A 20,246-nucleotide genomic window follows, 5' to 3' on the forward strand; every position below is an offset into this window, starting at 1 on the left:
AGCTCACGCTTCAACCCTTTCTCACCAAGTTCCCCTTCGGCTGGGTCTCGTTTCTTCTCTTCCCAATCCTCCATTCCTCGTTTTGCGAACACTGCGCTGTTCGTTCTCCCCGAGTCGCCCAACTCCAACGCCTCGCCTCGCCATCATTCCCCCCTTCAAGCTCGAGCGATATTCGATACCAACCCTTTTGTTACCCAAAGAATCACCACCTTCACTTTGTTACAGCGAACCTTAATTCTAGCCGCCTGCGTGCTGTTCCCTGCAACCACTCACTACTTTCGCCCACTTTTCCCCCCCGTCTGATTCCAACTAGCATCAGCACCAAGTACCACCGCCATCCACCGCGAACCACACACAGCACCACCACCACTACTACCACCGCCGCCGCCGCTTCTTCTCAGCGCACCGCAGCACACCTCCTTCAACCTCCAGAGTCTCCCCTCCAGGTCCTCCGTCCCCCGAACGAGCCTGGCTTGACTTGACTCCAACCTGCGGAACGGTACATCACTGAGCACAGGTTACCTGCTGGCTCCCCCAGCCACTTTGCCTCGCCCACTCAGTCATTCCATTGGCGCCGCTTCCTGCGCGACCGAGCCCAAACCATCTTCCATTCTCCGCGTTCGACCGACTACCTCCAAGGACGTCGCTTCGCCCTTCCTCCTCTTCCCCCATTCCATCCATCGTCCACCGCGTCGATCGTTTCTATTCGAGACAGCTTCGCCTTCAATCTGGACCGCGCGACGAGCACTGCGAATTGGCCTTTTACGGCCGACATCAGCTGAGTTTAGGGGTTGAGGATTCTGGGAAAGCTTGCCGGACCCGACAAGAAAGGAGGTGAGTGACGACACTCTTTCTTTGCCTACGTTTTCCAACCGTTACCCGCCGCCAACTCGACCACCTCACGACGCCCATCAACAACCCCGTACTTGCGCGATCGTGTCGTGTTTGACTTGGGCCATCATTGCTCCGTGATTTGTTCCACTCCACACGCGCACCATGTGCGTGTGCTTCGTGTCGGAGGCGCCTGCGCTATGCCAACAGCACCTCGGTCATGTCTTAGACCTTGGAATGAGAGGATGAGGCGGAACTGTGTCATGGATGATCTAGAATGCACACCGGGATGATTACCAGCCCCTCCTGAGTCCTCACCGCTCGGTCTCTCTCGTGTTATCGCCTCGCTTGACCGGTTTTCGCGGCGTTTCGCTAATCATCCCCAATCTAGTTCGACAGCACCATGTCCGAGAAGCCACAATCATCCAACCCAGTCGACGAAATCACTCCGCAAAACCAACAGAACGGCCAGTCAAGTCAAGAAATGTCCAAGGAAAAGGTGCTTCTGGCACCAGAGGAGGGTGGAAATTCAAAGAAGGGTAGGAGCTTGCTGCATGTGCCATCGCGGTCTTCCTCGCAGCGCAATCAATCCTCTCCGACTTCGACAGGGCTGAGCGGAATCACAGTCAGCGATTCGAGAAACAGCATCGGCGGCCGATCAAAGGAATCCAAGGGTAGCATTCTGGGGCGGCATCGAAATGGCAGCGTCGGCAGCCACCGATCTGGCATCGAAACCGAACCGACAAACACCCCCGGCAACACCCAACCGAACTCCCCCGTGAATCCCCCGCAGAAGAAGAAGAAGGGCGGCATCTTCGCATTGTTCGGCTGCTGTGGAGTCCCCGACAACGCGAACGCTATTGAGAACGGTGACGACGCCGTCCACAAGCTCGACAAGCTGCCTGCGCGGCCGACAACTGCCAAGTCCCGTCAGCCGACTCCACAAGAGCAGCCGATCCCACCGAACAAGCCGCAAATCCACGAGAAGCAACCGCAGCCCGAGCAGCCAATGACCGCCGGCAACGAGTATAAGGGTAAGCGCGTCTCTAACACCACTACGGCCGACGACTCTACCGTCGGCGGCCAGGAGGGCTCCGATCCAAAGCACGCGACCGCCCTCGGTACCGGAGCTAGCGCTAGCACAGCTGCGCCCGTCATCACCGTCGAGTCCACCACCGGCGAAAAGGTTCAGGATGCGCAATTAGAAGAGCCGGAGAAGAAGGATGTTGAGGGGGATGAGGCGATGCCCGATGCGACGCCCGAGCCCGAGGAGTCCAAGCAGCAAATACCGCCGCCGGTCGAAGACGCACCGACAAGTCAACAACTGCCGGGCCCTCCGCCGCTCCCGACCGCCGAGACCGGATCCATTGATTTGGCAGGCCCCGTTGCCACCGAGCAGAAGTTCCTGCTGGGCCCAATTGCCCCCGAACACAAGGGCCGAAAATGTCTTGTGCTCGACTTGGATGAAACGCTCGTTCACAGTTCATTCAAGGTATGAGAGATGCTCCATCGTCCCCAATTTCGGTACTAATGTGTCGCAGATTCTCCACCAAGCCGATTTCACCATACCCGTAGAAATCGAAGGCAACTATCATAATGTGTATGTGATCAAGAGACCGGGCGTGGATCAGTTCATGAAGCGCGTCGGCGAACTTTATGAAGTGGTGGTCTTCACCGCGTCTGTTTCTAAGGTACGATATGTCGTCTCCCAACGCCACGGCCCAAAGCTGACATTTTGCAGTATGGCGACCCTCTTCTGGACCAGCTTGATATCCACAAGGTCGTTCACCACAGACTTTTCCGCGAGAGCTGCTACAACCACCAAGGAAACTACGTCAAGGATCTTTCCCAGGTGGGAAGAGACCTCAAAGACACAATCATCATTGACAACTCCCCCACGTCGTACATCTTCCACCCGCAGCACGCCGTTCCCATCAGCAGTTGGTTTTCGGACGCACACGACAATGAGCTGCTGGATTTGATTCCCGTTCTAGAAGACCTTGCAAAGTCGGATGTCCAGGACGTCAGCCTGGTTCTCGACGTTACACTTTGAAGCTGAAGATACCAATTTCTTTTCTTCGTTCATCACCTCCGAGGAAATTTGCAGGACCGCGGTCCCATCATAGCGGAAGGCGTTTGGGTTGCGATGGTTCGTTTCCAGCAGGTGTAGATGTATCACTGTCTAATCTTACCTTATAATGAGCAATGGCGGAGGTACCAGACCGAGCCAGCTCACGGCGGCTTGTACGCAAAGAGCTCAGGGGCCGCTTCAAATGACCTCGAGGATGACACTTCATCGAAAAACCTCGGATTCGGAAAGGGACACAAAAAAGGGGGCACTTGGGAGCTTGGGACGGCCGGACGCTGAGCTGCTGACGCTCTTCTGGCACCTCGGTGTGTTTTTTCTTTTTCCGGCGCCCATGTTTTGGAAGTGCACACGAGAGGAACCTCACGAAAGACACCCATCTGTTGTTGAAGACCAGTCACCACGAAAAAAAGGCGGGGAAGGATACCATGGGATGTCGTGTTGGTTTTCATTTGGGCAGGGGACGCCCTTTTCTGTGGCAGGATATTGTTTTCCCTTTGTTCATTCTCTCTAACTTTTGTTTGAATCGTACACACAACACACTCTCACACCATCACCTCCTTCACCCCAGAATCATATTCCTCACTCTCTTCGAGTCTGCCAGCAGACTCATCTCTATTGTTCTGCCAGTGTAGCAAACCAAGTGTTCAGCGGAAGCAGAGGACAGACGAGGGAAAGCCTTATTTTATTGTATCTCAACTAGTGCTGCATAAGCTGGCGCCGATCAGATGGAAAGGTTTTGGCTGCAGAAAGCGGCTGCTTCCTAGATATACAGTACCCCCTCAAATTCAATGAAAGCGTTCAAAACTTGTCCGAACTACTGTTGTCTTGATGATGAAGTATGTGCCAAAGCGGGAATTGGCGTTGGAGCGTGGACATGCAGAAGACGGGATTACCATGTCTGCCACGCGGTGATTTTGATCAGTTGATGGAACCAGGATGGGGCTTTCATTGTGGACCTGGAGAGGTCGGGTTAGGCGCTGTCGCTTGCTGCGCTGAGGTGACCTTCCGGCCAGGGACCCGTTGAGGTAGGTTCGCCGCCCCAGCCCAGGGGGGGCACCTCAGTGGTTCTGGAACATCGGGTCGGAAAATCCCACCACCCCCGGCCAGCTGGCTGGTCCCCTTTCCAAAACTGTGGCCTCAACTCTGCACATTTGAGTCGCACCGTAGCCGACGCCCCCAGCAAGGAGCTCGATCGTCCATCACATCCATCCACCCAGACCACAGTCCGTCCTACGTGTTTCCCTTCTTCGACCAATTCCGAAATCCTGCAGCGATCTTGGGATCTGCTTACCGTCACACTCCTTCACAATGGTTAGTATTTCCCCGTCAATGCACGTCGGCGAAGCATAGGAGGCTCTTTGGGGGCTTAATTGTCCATCTCGCGATTCGGGAGCTTGCACGCGACCTCGTCTTCGTTTCTGGCCACACCATTCAGGCCGAGGATGAAGACGGCGCGTGTGGGCTGGATGTTTGGAGCTCCTATCGTCGCGCGATATGGACTGTTGCGAACAGCGCAATGGCAGGCAGGAGAGACAGAATTGTTATGCTGACCCGAGGATTGTACAGTCTTCCCCCCGTCCCGCCTCTCCCGTTAACTCGCCCGCCGCGGCCTCTGGCGCGAGCGTCGCCCGCCCTTCGTCGCCCACTCCCCCTGGTGGACCTCGCACCGCCATCCGCCGCCGCGCGGCCGCCGACCAGAAGGAGAAGATCGCCAATGCGCGCCCCAACAGCACGAGGGCGGCCGGTGCTGGCGGCAGCAGCAGCACGATGCTGAGTACGTTCCCCTTCGAGCCTGTGTCTTTTGCAACTCGCCCTGCGTTCGCGACGCGGAGGGGGCTGGAAAGAGAGGCGACTGGAATATGGTGTAGAATTGAATGCTAACGCGCGGTGATTGCAGGGCTGTACACCGACGAGTCTCCCGGTCTCAAGGTCGACCCCGTCGTCGTCCTCGTCCTTTCTCTTGTTTTCATCTTCAGCGTCGTTGCCCTTCACAGTGAGTCTTTGCCGCTCCCTTGTCTCAATGGCTCTACCAAAGGGAATTTGTCCTTTGCTAACAAACGGATTTCAGTCATTGCCAAGATCACCCGCAAATTCTCCAGCTAAATTTCCTGAACGAACGTTGAGGGAAGGACGTATGACGCGATACGAGCCTATTTCGAAAGCAAGATGAGGAGAACATGGGGCTTTGGGCTGTGGTCCCAAGTGAGCTATCTATCAACAGCGAAGCCGTTTTCGTGATGACCCGTCTCTACAGCAGACTTGGTACCCGACAGACGGCCTTGAGACGTTGGAAGCATTCATATATCAAACTACACAAAAAGCAGCAGCCTTTTTGACGATAATGGAGGGTGGGATCTTGTGGCCTTGATTCAGAGGAAGACTGAAGGGGGCGGCGGAAAGACAGAAAGGGAAAAGCATGATGGTATGCCCGCCGCTGTATTATACCTCCTTTTTATGCACTTTTTATACCGACATGCGGTTTTTTGGAACGGGATCTTGACGAAGTTGTCCGATGGGTGTGAGACCTTCGTTCCCCAGTGGTGATACTGGCCCCCTCTCCCCTTCGTAAGAAGTTCGACTTTCTGGTGACTTCTCCTTTGACCTGATGACCATGAGCTTCCTAATCAAGGCCGATCCACTAGGTCCACCGAGGCGAACGGGCCTTGTTGTTTACATTGTGGAGTTGAGAGGGGACTGTCACGGGCGTGGGAGGATGGGCTGTTTGGTACGAGAAGCAAGTCATTCGAACGAGCAAAGCGTTGCTGCCTATTTCCTCTTCTTCGTATTCGAACGCGACCCGCGGCCTCCAAGATGATGCTAACAGACTTTGGTTGTTGCGAGTATACCTCATCGTCGAGGGGGGGGAGGGTACCTCCGTCTTTGGAGCTGTTGGCTTCGGAAGACATCGCCACGGAAGTCGAACAGTGATGTCTGATGTTGTCACGGGCGCCGCGTCAGATACCGACATAGTGGTATGAATTATTACTCGATGACCGAACGAACCCTATTGAATGGTCTTCTGGCGAGGACCGTATCAGCCAGCCTGTGCTTTTGGACGATTCCTGCCAACTACCATGGAAGTATACCTCGCGGAATGGCGGGCGTATGGATTCATCATGTTCATGGCGAAATTCGATTCCAAGACTACCTCAACTCTGGATTTGTAAAGAAATGTTCTTGATTTCATTTGAACTATTGCTGGCTTGGGATTAGCGGCTATGTTGCATTTATTATTCGTAATTCTGATGTTGGCATGGTGTTCATCAGAGCAGTCTATAGTCAAAGTAGTTGAAGCCACATGATGATATGGTCCAGGTAGTTTGTTTCCGTGTCGAGTGATGGACATGCACTATGGCCGTCTGATGGAGTACATGGCGAGACTTCAGACGGAACGGTTCGAGTGAAATTTTACTGCCTGTATGATTGCAGTTTGCGACCCGTCTTGATACTCCGCCTGCGTCCGTGTTCTCTTATCACGGGCTTTACCAAATCCTTCCGTGTGTCAGTCTGAAGGTCACAACAACGTTCCGTGGCTTTGCAAGATCACTATTCATTTCCCCCGACTGTTGAAGCCGCGACAGCAGTTGTGTGCTCCACCATTTCTGCCCACGACCCCATAGGTCACATCTCGACCGTGTCGTTTCGTATCTGCCTTCAGCGTTCATCTCCGTTGGCTCTCATTCAAACTTTCCGCTTCCGATCCGGCACCGGGGAATAAGGCGCGGGCCATGCCGACCAGGGGATTCGTTTACCTCGTATCAGCCCACGCGTCCCTCACCTTGGTTTGATTAGGACCTCGATCCCACGAGGCCGTCACTGAATTAGTCACGACATTCCTGCTGCCTACGCCTAGTAGTTCTCTCGACCCCGGCAAAGAAATCGTTGCCAAGAATGAGACGCGCACGAAGACAGCAAAGACAGAAAAAAAGACGAAGACCCTGTTCGCCGTCTGTGGCTGTGCGGGGAGGTTGGAGATCAACGGCCCCCAATCGTCCCAACGAAGACCGTTCATTGGACTTAGACGCCGCCGCCGCCCCTTCTGGGAGGATTCAGCCTGCGGCCCGCAATCCATTGGACGACCCGTTTAGGGTTGGACGTCATAGCTGCCTGCTCCTTTTTTGTGTAGTGGTGACAGGGGTGTGTAGTGTAGCATAGTATGCGTACCGCTCCGTGCGAGTCCGAGTGTGCGATTCGCCCAGCTGTGGTGATGTTTAGCTTCGAAAAGCCAGTCATGGCATTGATACGCACCGTAGTTCAAGCTGGCATGGTATGGCATGGCGGCAGACGGGTGCGAGTGCGGGATGGCGGTGCTGTTGATGCATGCATCTTGTGGTGAACTGGACTGGGCCAAGGTCCGTTCGGTAGGGAACCTACGGGACACTCTTAGGCGAGAGAACTTCAGCGCGCCCATGCCATAGGTAGTTACCCCACCTGCAATCTGCAATCATGTTCCTCCTCTTGGGTTGCCTCCATCCACTCTAGCTCTGGCGTAGGTAGGTAGCACCAGGGTCTAGCCCATGAGCTTGATTGAACTTTGGCTCTGATGATGAAACGGGGCTGAATGTGTGTTGGTCTGCACATAAGGCAAGGCACATGCGTCTTTGAATCCTGCATCTGCTCTTCGAAGCTTCACTCATCGGATTATCAGTGCCACTCGTCGACAACACTGGACACACGCGAAGTAGCTTTTGCTCATCTGTGTTTGCCCCTCTCGTGCCACTTAGCTTGCGCTCGTGCATTGCAACGGCTCCCTTGGCAGTATCCAGCGCAAAGCTCCGTCGCCCATCGTTCTTCAATCACTTGAGCTTCTGGCACCGTCTTCACATCTCGTCAACATCGTACCGTGATGATCTAACATTCGACTCACTGCCGTCAACCATTTCCATCGTCTCTGGTCGCTTTCCCCGTACCAGCCGGCGAGCCGCAACCGCAACCCCGCACCATGACGGCTATCAAAGGCCAAAAGGGCGAAAGCTCGAGCTCTGCCCCTCCCCCGCGCCGACCCAGCGACTTCGACCTCGACAGAACCGACAGCGCAGAGGTTCCCGACGCCCTGGTTTCTGATGGCTTCAGTCTGCCGTCTTTGGGAGCCGACGATGAGCCTCTGCCCACGTACGGCGACCTCCCCGACCAGCTTCACTTCTCCCAGTCGGGCGTAGAGGCAGGCGCCAATGTCACCAGTGCGTTCCCTCCATGGACTTTCCCTGGCGGCCTCCCAAACCAATAGCTAACTTTCAAACCCAGTCGACGGTCGAGTCAACATCAACATCAACCAGAGCGGCAACCGCCTCGCCGAAATCCTCGCACCGACCATCGCGCGAAGCCAGCTCCTCGCCGACAAGCAGCCCCAAGGGCCCCTCCCGCCCGCTTATATTCCACCGTCCCTCGGCGGTCAACCAGGCCAGGTTCCTCCCCCGCAGCTCAACGTTGTCGTCCAGATCGTCGGCTCGCGCGGTGACGTGCAGCCCTTTGTCGCGCTGGGCAAGGTCCTGAAGGAGACGTACGGCCACCGGGTGCGCATCGCCACGCACAAGACGTTCCAAAAGTTCGTTGAGGAGAATGGGCTCGAGTTCTTCAACATCGGCGGCGACCCCGCCGAGCTCATGGCCTTCATGGTCAAGAATCCCGGCCTGATGCCCGGCTTCGACACCCTCAAGAGCGGCGAGGTGAGCAAGCGCAGACGGGGCATCGAGGAAATTCTACTCGGTTGTTGGCGCTCGTGCATCGAGGCCGGGGACGGACTGGGCCCGCCGCCGAAACCACATGGCCGGGACGCGCCGATGGACGACCCAATGGGCCTGATGCCAGGCGATGAGTCGCGGAAGCCGTTTGTGGCGGATGCCATCATTGCCAACCCTCCCAGCTTTGCGCACATTCATATTGCCGAGAAGATGGGGATTCCGCTGCATCTCATGTTCACCATGCCGTGGACGCCCACACGCGCGTTTCCCCACCCGCTGGCCAATATCCAGTCCACCAACACGGACCCGGTCATGACCAACTACGTCTCGTACGCGCTGGTCGAGATGATGACCTGGCAGGGCTTGGGAGACGTCATCAACCGCTTCCGAGAGAAGGCGCTGGATCTGGACCCCATGTCGCTCATCTGGGCACCGGGCGTGTTGAACAGACTGAGAATCCCGTACACGTACTGCTGGTCGCCGGCTCTCATTCCGAAGCCGAACGACTGGGGCCACGAGATTGACATTTCTGGATTTTACTTCTTGAACCTAGCGTCGGCATTTACCCCGGACCCTGATCTGGCTGCGTTCTTGGCAGCCGGTCCGCCTCCGGTTTACATCGGGTTTGGGTCTATTGTCGTGGACGACCCGAACGCGCTGACGAGGATGATTTTCGACGCCGTCCATCTCACGGGGGTGCGGGCGCTTGTCTCAAAGGGCTGGGGCGGTCTCGGAGCTGAGGACGTTGGGCTGCCCGAGGGCGTCTTCATGTTGGGCAACGTGCCGCATGATTGGCTGTTCCAGCATGTTTCTGCGGTTTGTCACCACGGTGGCGCGGGCACCACTGCAGCAGGAATCCAGGCCGGGAAACCAACGATCGTGGTGCCGTTCTTCGGAGACCAGCCCTTCTGGGGTGCCATGATTTCCAGGGCTGGGGCCGGTCCAGACCCCATCCCGTTTAAGCAGCTCAGTGGAGAGAAGCTTGCGGAGGCAATCCGGCATTGTCTAAAACCCGAGACCCAGGCTAGAGCGCAGGACCTGGGTAACAAGATTCGCGAGGAAAAGGGAACTGACGTTGGCGGTAAGAGTTTCCACGATCACCTAGACACCGATGCACTCCGGTGCTCGATCGAGCCCAGCAGGGCAGCGGCCTGGCGTGTAAGACGCACCAAAGTTCGCTTGAGCCCTATGGTTGCAGCGGTCCTGGTTGACAGGGGTTTGATCAAGTACTCAGACCTCAAGCTGTAAGTTGCTCACCGCCCAACCCGCCCCTGCGTCTAAGTGGAACCACACCACCCTTGCTCACACACACGCACACAACTCACAGATACCGACCAAAAGAATACATCACTGACGGCCAGCCATGGGATCCCGTTTCGGCAGTGGCCTCGTCCCTGGCTACCGATCTTGGGAACATTGGCATGGCCGTTGCGGATTTCCCTCGCGAGATCTTCAAGAGCCGGAGCAAGGGAGACAAGACCCCAGAGCCCCCAGAAATCCCCTTCAAGGAGGGCTCGACATCCCGTACGAGTCTGGTCCAGGGGAGTGACAAGTCATCAACTGCGGCTCCAAGCTTGCATGCATCCGAGTCTTCCACGCAACTAGGCCTGGTCGAAACAGGGGCCTCTACACCGACCTTGCACTTGACCCCGCGTGAGACCACATCGTCTGCGCCCCCCTCCCATGCGCCTTCCGCCACTCCTTCCATGGTCTTCAGTGGACCAGATTCTTCTTCCATTGCTCCTACAGAAACAACAACAATTTCTGATCAGTCCCGTACCAGTCGACCGCCAGGAAGCCCAGGAAAACGATCTGCCATCAGGGACTCCTCCCCAGTGACCGTTGGAGTTGATACGGCTGTAGCAGCCGGAACGAGTGTTAGTCGAATCGTTACCACCGGTGTGAAGACACCAATGAACGTTTGTCTCGGTCTGGCTCGGGGTTTCCGGAACGCCCCGCGGCTGTACAACGACGACACGGTGCGCCCGCAAGAGAAAGTCACTGATTTCTCGAGCGGTCTCAGGGTTGCTGGGAAGGAGTTCGCATTTGGCATGTTTGACGGCATCGGTGGACTTGTCACGCAACCACTTAAGGGTGCTGAGAAGGAAGGCGGAAAGGGCCTCATTAAAGGTTTCGGAAAGGGTATTGGTGGTCTGATTTTTAAGCCTGCATCTGGTGAGTTACTGTTTCTACTTTTCATAGAGAGGACCATCAACTGTCGTTCACTGCTAACCCATACAGCCGTCTGGTCAATCCCAGCCTACACGATGCAAGGTGTACACGCTACTCTCCGCAACGCGTTCGCGACCAGCGTCCTGAACTACATCATAGCGTCGCGCATGAAGCAGGGGCAGCAGGACATGTACTGTGCCAGCATCGCCGAGCGGGAGGACGTCATTGTGCGGTGGAATAACAAAAAGTACGACTTGAAGAACTTCCAGGCTATGAAATTGAAGGAACAGCGAGAGAAGAGCGACCGACCTCTGTCGCCACCAGGGAAGAACGACAGCGGGCTGTCGCCTCCCGTGACGGGTTGGGCACACACGAGACACATGTCTTTTGACGAGCGAAAGAGATTGCACGCCCGCAAGGAGGCATGGAAGAAGGGGCACGTTGAGGCCCTGGTCCCCGAGATGGAAGGAGACCTCCCGCCATCACCGCGAACCAGCACTACTACCGACAGCGTGGCCGAAGATGAAGAGTTTGAGCGCGCCATCAGGGCCTCCATCAGGGAAACGTCTCGCGGAAACCCAGAGGATGACGCCAAGATTGAGCAGATTCTCAGGGCCAGCATTAACCACCTACGCAGCAGCGGCCATCCGCTCCCGGACGCCCGCCCACGCCCGAAATCGCCCCGCCAACTCGACGAAAAGAACCCCGACATCTTCAAGAACTCGGAGCTGGAGATTACGGACGAAGAGTACCAGGACCTCATCGAGCAGGCGATCCAGCAGAGCATGGCCGCGCACTCTCAGGAAGGAGCCCAGCAGTCCCCGCAGCGCACACCGCAAGGAATCGACGACGAAAGAGAGTTCCAGCGGGCCCTCGAGGAGTCCAAGAATGCCGCGCCGCCGCCTGATTACGAAGACGACGAGGAGTTGAGGCGCGCGCTGGAAGCGTCCAAGATGCACCACGACGACGGCGCGGCGGATGAGGACGAGGAGCTGCGAAGGGCGATTGCGGCTTCCGAGGCGGCGCACAAGGACCAGATGAGCCGACACCAGGCCGCGCGGACGGAGGAGGACATTGTGATGGAGTACGTCAAGAAGCAGAGCCTCGCGGAGGAGGAGTTCCGGCGGAACACCGCGGCCAAGGGCAAGGCGCTGGACGAGTCTGACGAGGACGACGAGGAGTTGAAGAGGGCCATGGAGGAGAGTCTGCGGGGTAGCGGGGGTCGGGCGGGGCAATCCAGTTTCTGAGAGTGACTCTTTTTCTTTTCGCTTCTTTTTGCTTTTTGTTGGGTTCAGAGATAGAAACGTATACTACGAGACCAACGAGATAACGAAATAACGAGGACAATCTATTCATATGGTTGCTTTTCCGTCATGAGTGTTCTGGGCTACCGATTCATATGACCATGATTGAGCTGGAAAAGACTAGAGAGACTATTGAGCATGGAAACCCTCCGCACGTTGGTTAGCCCTTCCGCGGATAGATCGACGGCAAGTCAGGCGGACTGAACACGGCCCAGTTCCCATTCTCCTACGTCGGGACGGCCTTGTGGAAGCTGATCCTCCACGGGTTCTTCCCCTGCTCCTCGAGCTCCCTTACACGCATCAGTTCGAATTCGTAGTATCCCTGGATCCTGCGTCAGTTTCCTAAAAACCTTTGCCAGAAAGGAATGGGGGAAGCGACATAAACACAAGTAAAGAAAGAAAGACTTACACCGTTCTGCATCAACGCACCACCCCGCGCGCCCTCTCTAACCAAGCTGGCCATGACATTCGCCGTAGCCCTGCACGTCTCGGGCCTCTCCGACGAGGACGAAGTCGAAGGCTGCGGCAGCTCCGCAACGATGCCCGCGAGAAGGTGCTGTGTCGCCGTCATCCCGTCCAGCGCGCCGACCGCGGAGCGGACCCAGTCGGCAGCATCAGCGGCGGCGGGCGCGTCGGCGCCGAAGAAGGCGGCGTAGTCGAGCCGGATGCGCGGGGTGTAAACGTCGCTTGTCAGTTGGGCCGGGGAGTTTGTGTCGTAGGCGAGGCACTGTGTGTGTAGTATGTAAGTCGCGGTTGCGAGGTTGCATGGTCAGAGAAAAGAAGAGTGGGTTTTACAAGTTTGGTTATGGTGTCATGTATGTTTGCGCGGTCGAGGAGGTATTCTTGGATATCGTACGTCATCTTCGGGTTTGATGGGAGTTGCTTTCTTGTCTTGTTCCATGAATCTTGGAGTAAGAGTTCAAGTAGAAAAGTTTCAAAGCTTATATAGGAGTCCATCGACCTTCATGCCAAATGCTCAGTCTTCTCGTGGATCGCCGAGTTCATGGCGTTGCCATGCTTAACTCCCGCCAAGTCGCGAAAGGAATCGCATCCATGGCCACACCTTCATTGTAAGGCGCTAAACTCCGGTCTCTAAAATCCGCTCACTTGATGCTTTCCGGACTTTACATAGCCTGCGGTCTTGTTCGTGCGAAAAGAATCACAAGATGGACCACCAGAAGTAAGTAGCTAATAGTATTGTTTTCTAGTCAGACTTGGTTCCAAGGACTGGAATATCTGCGGCCTAGTATACACTTCTCGTACAGACCAACTCGTTGGTTTGATTTTCATTCTCCTTAGCTATCCTCCATTACAAAATCCCGTTCGTAGTATTTTTGTGTGCCAACTTAGTGAATGTGAGCATCGTCCGTAAGCCAATGCATGGTATTATGCCAACACCAGGCAGGTGTGAAATCAATGCAACTTCTCCTTGAGGTAGATAACGGCTGCATATCCTGCGCAGCACTTCGTAGTCATTCCGTGAGAACACCAAGGACACTTCACCGTGGTCGAGATGATGCCACTGACGCCCAGATTGCGGTCCTCGACCATGCCATCGGGCTTTGCCATGCACTCATAGACCTTGCTCGGAAGGTCGTGCAAGAACTTGCAACTGCAGCATTCCACCAGCATCTTTGCAACAGGCTCCACGTTGCCATCAGGAGGCACGATAGACGACCGAGACGCGCGACTTGATCGCGGGGGAACCGGCATGGACTTGCGAGCCTGTTCCAAGTAATTTGACGGATTCGAGGGCGCCTTAAGAGAGACGATGGACTTTCTCGCATCAGCTGACAGGGGTGACGACTGTGCCACCGTCTTGTTCGCCGGGCTAGACGCCCGCTTGGCCGAGCGTGGCGGAGGAGGCGGCACCAGGGGCCGGGGAACTAGAGGCTGATGCTTCAGCTTCGGGAGGAAACTCGTGTCGAGAGCCAAATCAGGGCTCGAGCGGCTCTTAGACAAGCTCGGGCGACGCTGAATGGAACTCCTCACTTGCTCCTCAGCCGTCTGGGGCGCATCCTCGAACTCCTTATGAGGAGACCTCCGGTCAAGCTCCTGAGAGTTAGACAGAGAGACAGAGGTCGTTGGCGATCCCGCTGCGGAAGCGTATTTGGAACCGTCCGTGAATCCAGGCGTTAGGCAGACATCACTGTCAGATTCGCAATCGGCAACGCTCGCTTTTCTGCCAAACTTCTCAGAGACAAGTGCTTCCAGCTCAGAAAGATGAGCCTCGTGGTTCTGCACCGGGATCTGCGGAGGAAGGCTGATTCTCGGGTTCGAGGCGATGGGTGAGGTCGTGGCCATGGCTGCCTTGTGGGAAAGTCTGTATGATCTCTCATCGTTGTCGACGACCACGGCCTCGTTGTCTACTCTGCGCACCTCCCCGTCGACAGGGGGTAATCCCTTCTCGGACTGCGGCCTCGACGAGTCAGGTGTTGTAGTTGGCGATGGTGAAGACATGGGCTCCTCGAACGAAGACATTGAAGACCTGTCTGTTGGACGTGCGGAAGAATCTCTTGACGGCATGCTAGACTCGGCAGACTCGACGAAAGGAGGGCGAACGGGAGGAGCCGAGAGCGGCAGGTGATCCAGACTTGGGCTCGAATAGCGGGAGCTTGACGTTGAATCCGGTGTCAAGGTGGTATCACGTACGGCCCGAGCGAAGTAATTTGAGACTGGGGGCTTGGAGGCGCTGGGAGAGACCCTGTGGAAAGCCGCTTTAGCGGCATCCTTGAAGCTTCTGATGGCCGCTCCAGGAGTTGGAGGAAGCTTCTCCCGGGAGGCAGATCTCTCAGGGGGCAAGGGAATCTCTGTGGAAGCAAGCCTTGACATGGGTGGCTGCTCTGACAGTGACCGTTCGAATGAGCCCTGACTCGGGCTGCCGTTGGCTGGAGGTGTATATGGGAGCCTGAAAGTGATGAGAAAGTCTTCTCCCTGGCCATGAGGTCCATTGGAAGCATCGAGATTGGTCAGAGATCCGTTGCGGGGAGGGAAGTTTGATCCCATCGGGCTGGTCTCCGACGAAGACGAGTAGGAGCGCCCCTGATGATGTGGCCGGTTGGACTGCGGCGGATAGTGTGATCTGGCGGAAGATACTCTGACCTCGTCCCTGTAGCCGGTGATTGAGCGGTCTCTGCTTTGTTGACGATGCTGGTGTACGTAGCTCTCTCTTCTTCGGCCTCGCTCTTGCTCGAAATCAACGCTCGGCTCGACCAGGGTGACCTCAGTTTCCTCGCTGTCCGTAGGTACAGGTACCTTATGTTGCGTCGATCTGTTCTTCCACTGCTGAAGCTTGCTGACATCCGGGACAGGTGGTGCCGTGGGAGACACCAATGGCTGATTCCATGATGGAACCTTCATCGAGTTTTGCTGTGGCTTGGGTCTGAGGCTGCGATCATAGTCCAGTCCCTCAGACATGGGTCCATCCGAGGCAGATCTCGGGAGTGTTGGAGGGTGGAACCCGCCAGCAACTTGCACTCTCACCTCAGGGCCGAACGATTGAGCTCTCTGATTCATCAAGGAGACTGGCGGATTCGGCTTTCTGAGAGGCATCCCAGAGGCGGCCTGTCTTTCTTGATCCAATTTCAACCCACCAATGAAGCTTGGCTCGTCGTTGGCCTGTGACTGCGGCTTCTGGCCGGTCAAAGCCGCCTTCAACTGCATAGCTACTGAATCTGATCTCTGCCTGGCGTGTTGCGGGCGCCGCGGCGGTGGTGCTGAGTAGAAAGCTTGAGTGCTGGCTGGTCTGATTTGCTCGTCGGCAAGCATGATGGGGCTTGACATCGTCCGGGAGGCACTCGGAGGTCTCTGTGAAGGAGGGGTCTTGTGCAGCTTGGCTCCCAGCCTCTTCGCAATAGACTTGGCCTCTTTCTCGGCCAACCTGTCGGCTTGCTCCTTCTCTTTCCTGCGCATCTTGTCTTCGTTCTTCTTTTCCTTCTTCTTCTTCTGACCGAAAGCTTCCCAGCTGGGCGAGTGGCAGATTGAGGAAGCGTCGTCTTCGGCTGGCTTATCTTCGTTATCGACGCCCAAGAAGGTTACGGTTTTCTGCTTGTGTTCGTTGGATTCCCTTCCCTCTGAGCCGCGGTCAATCTCAGGGATGTTGTTGGCCGGCGGTGGCACAGATATAGAAAGGGAAGGGACGGCAGTGGTTCTGCGCACAGCTTTCATGGCGGAAGGAAGAGGCTCAGGTGCTTTGGCGGGGAGCGTGTCCCTGCGGCGTGACTGCAAAGGAACAAGAGGCTTCACTGGCGGGGGAGGGTGTAGAGTTGGAAACGGCGACAGCTTTGGAGGAGACTGGGGAGAACGACCATTAAGTTGTTGATTCAGAACCTGCTGAAACGCCATGTGGGATAGGTGAGCGGGCGTGGGCATGGAACGGTGCCCCTGAAGACGCTCGAGCTACGAGGTGAAGCGTGTTAGTGGAGGGGAGGCTATACTAGTCAAATTGGTGTGGATGCCATCGAGGCTGAAGCTGGCGGGCTAGGTCGGGCTTGGCTCACCTTTTGGATATGCTCGAGTTCGAGCATCTTCTGAAGGCTGTCAGACCTGTCGCGTCGGGGCTTGCCCGGCTTGCGTTGAGCGGCCGCGGAAGTCATTTTCGGAAGCAAATCGTTTCGAGGCGGATTTGGAGACGGGGATATTGAGGGTGGAGTCGTGGCGTCAAAGACGGGAAGGATACGCGGCTAGCGGTCGCAGAGTGAGAAAAGAGGTTAAGGCGATGCTAGCTGTGGCGTCTCGATGTTGTCATAATCCTCGTTGACGTTCGTTCTTGTTTGTTGCAAGGATTGGCGAGATCGACGAGCGAATAAAGGAAAAAAACGGTAAAACGGCTCGACGGAATGGTCGGAGGTTGCAGCAAGAGCTGGCGCGCGACGGTGAATGCGTGTTGAAGGTGACAGCAAAGGCGAGGTGTGTGCCCGGAAAAGACGGTGAATGAGCGAGGCGATGAGACGAACGAGAGTCGGCAAGAGCTAATACGTAGGAGGATCGGTGGAGGGCAGGTCGAGGAGTGCAACGAAGTAACGTTGTCGTGAAACAGAAAAGCAGATGTCCAACGAGGGTGAGTTACAAGAAGGAAAGGCCAGCGGCAAGGTGATATTTGGGTCAGTTCAGGTCAGGACCAGGAGGAAGCAGCAGCAGCAGCAGCAAAGAGCAGAGCAGGAGCTGGGGTCCAGGTTTGGATAAGGCAAGACCGGAAAAAAAGAGAACGGCAAGACGGGAGTCTAAAAGTGGTTCTCGAATGCGGGATGCAGGCAGTCAAAAGAAGGAACCACAGATCGGGAGAGCAGCCCTGGTCGACGGAGAATCTAGAGCTTGTTTACCGGGAGAGACCCAACACCACAGACGGGACATGCATTGGCGGAGGCAGGAAACGATGGACAGCACTCTCTGCACCGGGCCAACCTGGGGAGAGACAGGTCAAAGTCAAGCAGCCTTCTTCACCACGACTGCAGTCATGCCATGGTCAGATTTCGTCAGGTCTCGTCTGCACGACAACCGGGAGGGCCATGGCCATCGAGCGGGACACGGACTGGGGGCATCGGCAACGGTCACGGGCGCCGTGGGGGAGACCTTGGATGGATGTAGGTATGGATGAATAGATGGATGCCTACTCAACATCTCCAGCAGGAGACCAGGCGGAGGGCATCAGCATGTGTTGGTGGTTAGCATCAGCATCAGCAGCAGCTAGTAGCATAAGCACCGCGCAGTCGTCCAATGGAAGGACCCGTCCGGCATTCGGCCCAAGAGTGAGGGTGCTCAGAGGTCAGCGCATTGCAACTTGGGATGACGATCAGCCCTCATTGCCGTCTGAGATGAGGACCGGGTACAGGAAAAGCTGCAGCAGGTGCGGAAAGCGCAGTAGGCGAAGCAAGCACAGGTGCAGACGCAGGTCCAGTTGCGAGTGCAGGTTCAGCCGGACTGGCAGGAAGCGGGAGGCTAGGGCAGCCAAGCAATGTTGAGAAGAAGATCAATGTACCTTTCCGTGCCATGTCATCGTGGATGTATTGCCTGATACAAAGGAGACCCAACGGCGGCGTGCATGCAACTCATCTGTTGGTGGGTTGAGTTACACACGCGCGTCCTGTCATGGACGAAGGCGGCAGCCACGGCGACAACGAGACACGCTCCGCCAGGGTTGGTTGAGAAAGAGTGAAAGAGGGGGATATGTCGCTGTCGCAAGCCCAGACCACCCAACGGCTGATGTTGGCCTGCCATGTGGACTCTGAAGGCGGGATTCAGGATGTTTTCCACGGGCACACATCACATTTTCCAAAGGTGTAATGCTTGATACGAGACTTTGGCGCGTTGGCTCGCTCCAGCTGGACTGGGGATCGCTGCAGGCGCCACTGAGGATGCCCCGCTGTTAGCGAGGGCCCGCCAGTTCTCCTGGCTGATCAGCACCGGGACGGGGACTGGGTCAACACGGACGCTATTTTGAGCTGGGAGGAAGGCGGAGACGGCAGCAAGGATTACCTAACCAGTGTGCCAATCCACGGGTGTTTTGCACCTGTTTGCTGCAAAAAGGAAGCGACCATGGCCACGCTCGCCCGCTGTTTCCCCCACATGGCTCAGCGACAAAACAGGGCCTCCTCGCCTCCCGGCCGTTGCAGGGACCGGCTTCCACCGTGGCTTCTCACCTTATTTCCTCGCTTCACCTGAACTTGAAGCTGTGGACTGACAGAATGGCTGCGAAGCCGAAGCCCTCCACGCCGTCAGACTTCATCCCACCCATCCATCCACAATAGGCTTTCGTCACGGACATCTCCTCTGTTCTCCCGCATCCTCCATTCCTCCTCCGTCCGACCTTCTTCCACGCTGACCTGCTCACAGCTACCCTTTCAGCTACCATTAAAGTTAGGGTTTGCCCGTCTCCCAAGAGCTCACACAATGCCCATCCTGCAGCTGGACGCAAACCAATAGTCCCTGACAGCACACTTCGTATTGCGTCGTCCCATCAACTGACACTTGCATCCCAACCACTCACGGCGCCTCCCACACCTCCAACATCACCACCATCCTGCATGGAATCGTGGGTAGGCTTCCCTGCCCTGCTTGGCCCAAGCTCGCCTTACTGCGCAGACCAGAGAGCTACTACTCGCCAGCTACCCAGCTACTGCCTGCCAATTGCCTACCACAAACCCTTCATCCGAAAGACGTGTGGCGGCGAAGATGCTGCAAGCCAACCGAAGAGCCAGAAATAGCCCAACCAATTGCCCTCCGTCCCAACCACTCGGCATGCAAAACGGACAAAAGACACCGCCTCTGGCCTTCGCGTCCCCCAAAGACTCATTCATCGGCGACCACCAGTTCTCCCCACAAAATCACCTGCCGGGCCACCCCTGGTTCGATCCGATCGAAATTTGCTGTAGGCGACGTCCCTGGAGCTAGTCCTCTTCGGCTACCCGTCCGAGCATCGCTTCATACCTCAAACCGAAGCTACCATACTCTGACGACAAAGCGCTGCCCGCACGAGCATCTCGTTTGCAGAACCCATCGAAACAACCTCGCGGAAACTCCAGTTAGTCTCCTCTGGCGCCGTGGGCGATCCGCTGTGTGCTTTGGCAAACCCGTCCGACCACGCAGATGGCTTGTAGAGCCGTTAGCCAGGACGACCGAATTTGAAATCACGTTGCAGGCGTGCAGGCAGGCTAACATTACTGACGGCTCGCCATTTTTCCACGATCTCCCGATTGACTGCATGGAAATGGAGCGATTGGGGGATTGCATTGAGTCTATCTCTTGGGCTTCTCAGGTTGATCAAGCCGTCAAAACACTGCTTGCTGCATTGCTGTTGTTTCTTCTACTCACTACTGCAGACATCGTACCGAAGCCTTGGACACGGCGCACCCGGCGCTGGACGCCGAACTCATAAGCCGATTCACTAATCATCTCCTAGAACCCCGAAACATGCTCCATTTAGTTCCCGCCCAAGGGACCGACACAGAAGGAGCCTGACACCAGGAGGAGACGTATCGAGGCACTCACGAGTGCTCTGAAAACAGCTTTACTGTGATCGTAACGAACAGCAGGGTAGAGATGCTGCTACATTATGCATTAAGTGGTGAACGTCGAGGTAGACGAGGGGGGCGCTAATAGTCTCAGAGCTCGGGGAGATACATAGGATTAAGAAGACCGATGCCAACTCCTAGATCTACGAATCGGGACATC

General features: G+C 56.2%; 5 protein-coding genes across 5 annotated transcripts; 3 read left to right on the forward strand and 2 right to left on the reverse strand.

The window, feature by feature from the left end:
• Window positions 1-1,234: 1,234 nt before the first annotated feature.
• Window positions 1,235-2,884, forward strand: COL26b_002680 (uncharacterized protein; the record flags this gene model as incomplete). Its single annotated transcript, XM_053175593.1, has 3 exons — window positions 1,235-2,323; window positions 2,373-2,522; window positions 2,573-2,884. The coding sequence occupies 3 exons, from the start codon at window positions 1,235-1,237 to the stop codon at window positions 2,882-2,884; spliced, it is 1,551 nt and encodes a 516-aa protein (XP_053040597.1).
• Window positions 2,885-4,414: 1,530 nt separating this feature from the next.
• COL26b_002681 (uncharacterized protein) lies at window positions 4,415-5,023 on the forward strand (the record flags this gene model as incomplete). The annotated part of the gene is made up of 3 exons (XM_053175594.1): window positions 4,415-4,694; window positions 4,818-4,913; window positions 4,989-5,023. 3 exons carry the CDS (start codon window positions 4,415-4,417, stop codon window positions 5,021-5,023), a joined length of 411 nt encoding a protein of 136 aa, XP_053040598.1.
• Window positions 5,024-7,862: 2,839 nt separating this feature from the next.
• Window positions 7,863-12,020, forward strand: COL26b_002682 (uncharacterized protein; the record flags this gene model as incomplete). The annotated part of the gene is made up of 4 exons (XM_053175595.1): window positions 7,863-8,100; window positions 8,165-9,845; window positions 9,929-10,776; window positions 10,861-12,020. The coding sequence occupies 4 exons, from the start codon at window positions 7,863-7,865 to the stop codon at window positions 12,018-12,020; spliced, it is 3,927 nt and encodes a 1,308-aa protein (XP_053040599.1).
• A 283-nt stretch (window positions 12,021-12,303) lies between these two features.
• COL26b_002683 (uncharacterized protein) lies at window positions 12,304-12,938 on the reverse strand (the record flags this gene model as incomplete). The annotated part of the gene is made up of 3 exons (XM_053175596.1): window positions 12,304-12,399; window positions 12,487-12,804; window positions 12,873-12,938. The coding sequence occupies 3 exons, from the start codon at window positions 12,936-12,938 to the stop codon at window positions 12,304-12,306; spliced, it is 480 nt and encodes a 159-aa protein (XP_053040600.1).
• Window positions 12,939-13,490: 552 nt separating this feature from the next.
• COL26b_002684 (uncharacterized protein) lies at window positions 13,491-16,244 on the reverse strand (the record flags this gene model as incomplete). The annotated part of the gene is made up of 1 exon (XM_053175597.1): window positions 13,491-16,244. The coding sequence occupies one exon, from the start codon at window positions 16,242-16,244 to the stop codon at window positions 13,491-13,493; it is 2,754 nt and encodes a 917-aa protein (XP_053040601.1).
• Window positions 16,245-20,246: the final 4,002 nt, after the last annotated feature.

This window comes from Colletotrichum chrysophilum (genome assembly GCF_026319265.1).
Source record: "Colletotrichum chrysophilum strain AFK26 chromosome Unknown scaffold_13, whole genome shotgun sequence".
NCBI classification, from domain to species: Eukaryota; Fungi; Ascomycota; class Sordariomycetes; order Glomerellales; family Glomerellaceae; genus Colletotrichum; species Colletotrichum chrysophilum.